Source organism: Cordyceps militaris, assembly GCF_000225605.1.
Source record: "Cordyceps militaris CM01 unplaced genomic scaffold CCM_S00010, whole genome shotgun sequence".
NCBI lineage: Eukaryota > Fungi > Ascomycota > Sordariomycetes > Hypocreales > Cordycipitaceae > Cordyceps > Cordyceps militaris.
In genome coordinates this window covers 302991-308159 of record NW_006271978.1, presented here as the reverse complement: position 1 = coordinate 308159, position 5169 = coordinate 302991, and the positions used below count along the sequence as shown (strand labels likewise).

The following is a 5169-nucleotide window of genomic DNA, read 5'->3' as shown; positions in this document are numbered from 1 at the left end:
TAAAAGTAGATAGATATATTAAAATAATCTTAATAGTATTTTTTAACTTATTAATTTAAACTTAACTATCTTATCTATATATCTTAATTAAATTATAATTAGGTTAAGATAATTAATATAGTTAGTTATTATAATTAAAGCTTTTCTTTTTATAGAATCTATATTATTAATTATATTAAAAAGACTAAAGAGTATTATATTATTATTTATATTTAACTTAATATTATTATTTTTATAACTTTTTATACTTTTAATTATATTAATATCTTTTAAAAAGAAAATATATTATATTAATAGTTTACTTATTAGGTTATTTAGTATTATATTATTAACTTTAAATAGGTTTATTATATAAATATCTAGACTAAACTATTTAATAGTTATTAAGCTTAGGCTTATTTTACTAGTTCTAAGTATACTATAGAGTAAGTAGTTATAATAGTAAAGCTAATTATATTTAATATATTAAGTTATAGCCTTTAAGTCTAAGTACTTTATAATATTATTAAAGAAGTCTTTTTTTATATTCTTAAGAAGGATAATAATATTTATTTATTTTTAACCTTACTATATAGTAAGATTCTAGTAGTTATTATTATTTATATAAATTATAGTTTTACTTTTTATTTATATTTCTAATATAACTTAGTAATTATAAAGAAATTCTTTTAGAATTCTATTTAATATACTTATATAAAAAAGTAGAAACTATTTATAATATAAATACCTTTCTTTTAAAATAATATATAAGTAAAGAAACTTACTTTTATATTAAAAAAACTTATATATATTCTTTAAACTATATTATAATATATTTTTTATTACTTTATTCTTTAGCTTAGCTTATTTTTTAAAAGTTATAATTATAAATTAAGTTTTTATAGTAAATAGCTAAGATTATATCTAGTTTTTTAAGGTATTATATAAATTATTAATATAAAAGACCTTTATAGAAAATATTAAGAATAGTTAAAGTTTAAATAACTTTTATAATATTAATATAGTAAATTAATTAAAATATTTCTTTATAATTTAAATAATATATTTATATATAAATCTTATTAAGAAAGTAACTAAGCTATATATATAAAGTAGATAGGTACTAAGATAAGATTTTCTAGATATAAGGGAATAGATATAGCTTAATATAACGCCTAGTCCTAGGAAAAGAGTATCTAGAAAGAATACCTATAAGTAAAGAGTACTAACTATAGTAGATACTATAATATTTTAATATATTAATTAGTAGCTAAGTAGAGTTCGATAGTATTAATGTGTTGTACTTGCTAGTAAAAGGGAGAAGAAAGGTAAGAAAGATTACAAGAACCGTCCCCTTTACTTACATGGGCTTTATATAGACGGGCGAAGGGAGCATTCATTCATTCCGCCATGGGGCGTGCATCAAGAGACCTGCATGGAGGATTCAACATTACCACAAGTCTACCAAGACATTCGTGCAAGCTATATCACATCTCGTGAGAGCTGAACGTTGTAATCGGCTAGAGCGGCTTCTTGTAGAGGTTCATCATGTATAGCGCCCTTCTCAACGGATGTAACAGTCAAAACCGGAGGATACAGGACCACGGAGCATGCACGTCGAGGTCTGCCCCGGATCTCTTGACCTGTATCTGCGATGTACTTACTGATGCAGTTGATGCAGTTGATGCAGTTGATGCAGTTGATGCAGTTGATGCAGTTGATGCAGTTGATACAGTTGATGCAGTTGATGCAGTTGATGCAGTTGATGTAGTTAATGCAGTTAATGCAGTTAATGCAGTTAATGTAGTTGATACAGTTAATGCAGTTGATGCAGTTGATACAGTTGATGCAGTTGATACAGTTGATGCAGTTGATGCAGTTGATGCAGTCGATACCAGTTGATACCAGTTGATACCAGTTGATACCAGTTGATACCAGTTGATACCAGTTGATACCAGTTGATACCAGTTGATACCAGTTGATACCAGTTGATGTTGATGCAGTTAAAAATTAATAGATCGACAGAAGATGGGTAGGTAATGATAGTTATGGCAGATAGTAACAGTTCACTATACAGTAGTAGATAGTACAGGAAGCGACTATGCTGGCCGTCGGAAAATATTGATCACAATAGATGGCAGTTGAGCACCATCAACCAGTTCCACTAGCTGAGTACGTGCTCCAAGCTTGACGAAAACATTTCGATATTTTCGGTGACGATCAGGCTTCCTTCCTGATCCAGCGAAGAGTCCCACAGATGGTTCTTTTCAACTGCCCACGTCTTTCACTTCTTCCCTCCACCAGAACCGCCACAAACAGTACACGTCCATTTACCTCCGACGGTACCATTGTCGCAGCCACCAGGACATGCAGGTTCTGCCATCCTTGTATTTATTGGTGTCTTATGCTGAACAAGCGATTAGGACCATGCCAACAGTGCATACGACTCCCAGTTTGACTTGATACTGGTACTCACCGTGATTCCAGTTTTGCTGAGTTTATATTTTCCGTCGAAGGGTAAAATGGGATGGATGTCCTTGGGCACCAATATATGGCGTGTCAATTACCAGCGTTGCGGGTTTTTTATTATGGGTCCAGTCCAGGGATCAAGTGACACCTTTTGTCTTCTGCAGACCCCTCGCTACGCCAGGCCCCGACCTTATATAGTGCTGAGGTGGCGAACATGGCATCCGAGTTTAAAGAGGACCCTTTTAGAGAAAAGGATCAAGTATCGTCCGTCATCACGCCACAGCAATCATGGCAGTTTTATGAAACTCATGGATTCTTCTATCAAAGGAACGAGATTGTTGGGGCTTTGGTGCACGCACTGTTTGCAGCTGGCGCAGCTTCGAAGGCATATCTGCCCCTCTTCCAGCCGCAACTCAGCCAAGACGAGGTGAGTCGCTCGAAAAGTTATATGGCACAGTCGCTAAATTGAACAGCGCATCATGAGCATTCTGACGAATTACCCCTACGAACGTCCGGATTTCCATTTCGGTTGGGGAGGCTTAGACTTTTTCTACAGTCTCGACGTGTCCAACTCAACATACAACGGCATCGCGATATATGCAGCCGAACCCGGCACGAGCTTTTGTTGTTGCGATCAATCTCAAAAACACAGCGGAGATGGCGAGTGGACAAATTATGGCCCTCGACGTTTTGACGCGGAGTATGCAGCACTGTACCGCAAGGTATCCGTTGACCTGGAATCTGGTGGCTTGTAAGTAGGAGCTACACGGTAGCCAGGTAATTTCTGACCTTATAACAGCGTGATCGTTCACCCACGGCTACTACATCATCAAATTAATGGCAGATCTATACTGTTGGGAAAACTGCATACTGCAGTATCGCGGGTAAAAGAAAGGTCAGGGCGATAGAAAATCAAAGCAGTCATGGTGCATACCCATCACATTGGTGCTTGCCAGAGCGAGACTCGGTCGAATGGTACGGCGCCTATGGGCGGATTTTGGCCCGCCCCTTCGCAAGCAGCTCTTCGGGCCTCCTCTCCATAATCGAAATATAAAGCCAAGTCTTGGCCGGGTTGTGTCCAAATTGACTCTCGCTGATATTGTGACGCATGAATGGCTGAATCATCCTTCGCACTTAAGCCGGCAGCTTGATGCACTGGCTCCTGCACCATCATAGCAGCAGTAGTCAGCCCTTCTGTCGCTGGCTGGCACGCTATCATTGATGGGCGGTCATCAGTGCGTTGCTGCTCGGCTAACTTATCGTCCACGAACTGAATTCGACTCTTGCGCTCCTCTGTGTCAGGCTTCATGCCGTCGCAGGAATGATATATGTATGCGTCGGCATTGATCGGTTTCTTGCCACACTGGACACATTGTAGTCGCCAGTTGTAGTCTGGAGCAGAATTAGCATCATAGCCATGAAGCCTCGTAGGGGGTGGCGTACGCTGGTATGTGTGTCGCGTCATGTTGTACTGCTTGGGTATTATTCGTTTGCATATGTTACAAAAACGTCTCCGGCTTGTTAGGACAGGCGATGCTGGATCACCGTGGAACATGGCTGGACGTTGCAACGCAGAATTGCCCGTAGGGCAATCACCTGTTCCGTTGCCAGGTCCATCTTCGAAATATTGAAGCACCACGGTTGTTAGCCGGCTCTGCAAATCGCTAAGGTTATTTTGGTGGTTCGTTATATGTCCCGCGTGATCCTTGTTGGAGGTGATGTCGCTTCCACAAAAGGAACACGAGATTGGGTACAGCGGCATACTCTTTTGGGCCGGAGACCAAATTAAGATCAGTGGTGAGAAACAGTTGAAAGCAGTTGGGAGCAGTTGACGGGACAGAACATCACTTTTATGGTGGATATTCCACTAAAAGCACATCGTCGGTTATGCGCAACTATGCAACCTACACTGTGTTGATGCCTCGTTAGAACGATACAAAAATGCCCTACCGAGTCTTTGCAATCTGAATTACTCAACGAGAACAATGTCTCGCAGTGGGTTGAGCCTGGGGCTTTACAAAGCAGCTACTGAAGAGGGAGAAAATGAGCTTATTTCGCCCAGAGCAACCATCCAGACGTTGGGCTCTTCCAATTAAAGCATTACGTCTCGCCTGGCGCCTCTACTTTCCGGTCATTCAACTCCATCGTTGCATCTTGATATTCTGGGTTCTGAAACGAAGTGTCAACTGGTTTTAACCTAGTTAGGGATGAAAGCGGTAAAGCATCGACGCAAGTGTGCCCGGCCATCTCAAAAAGTGGTGACAGACGCCCAGTCCTGAGCGGAACGGGGCGACGCGGACTTCTGCCTGCGACGCCAGCCTTATTTCACATAGCATCTCCCAACTCTCAAAGTGTTGTCGCCAAACGCTACGAGCTGTCACAGCAGCCAACCAATCAAATACGCGACTTTTGCAACCATTCATTCATAAAAGTGTAGTCTGGTTGGCTCACTCACTTAGGATAAGAGTTTACTACTAGCCTTAAAAACCAATCTATTCCACCGCATTGCCGCCAGGACCTCGAGCACTGGGAGCATCCAGGCCTCGTGGTGTTAGCGCGAGAGTAGACCTAACTGATTAGGTGCGTTGGTTCAATAACGTGACCGGCTAAGCTATTGTGATTTAAGTGGAGATCACGGTACGCATAGGCAGCTAGAGACATACTTATAGTAAAAAGCTAGAAAGGAATAGTAATATATAAATAAAGAAGTTAAGTTTAGAG

General features: G+C 39.5%; 2 protein-coding genes across 2 annotated transcripts; one reads left to right on the top strand and one right to left on the bottom strand.

The window, feature by feature from the left end:
* Nucleotides 1–2027: 2027 nt before the first annotated feature.
* Nucleotides 2028–3203, top strand: CCM_09629 (uncharacterized protein; the record flags this gene model as incomplete). Its single annotated transcript, XM_006674762.1, has 3 exons — nucleotides 2028–2037; nucleotides 2613–2875; nucleotides 2922–3203. 3 exons carry the CDS (start codon nucleotides 2028–2030, stop codon nucleotides 3201–3203), a joined length of 555 nt encoding a protein of 184 aa, XP_006674825.1.
* A 182-nt stretch (nucleotides 3204–3385) lies between these two features.
* Nucleotides 3386–3913, bottom strand: CCM_09628 (uncharacterized protein; the record flags this gene model as incomplete). The annotated part of the gene is made up of 1 exon (XM_006674761.1): nucleotides 3386–3913. The coding sequence occupies one exon, from the start codon at nucleotides 3911–3913 to the stop codon at nucleotides 3386–3388; it is 528 nt and encodes a 175-aa protein (XP_006674824.1).
* Between the last annotated feature and the right edge of the window lie 1256 nt (nucleotides 3914–5169).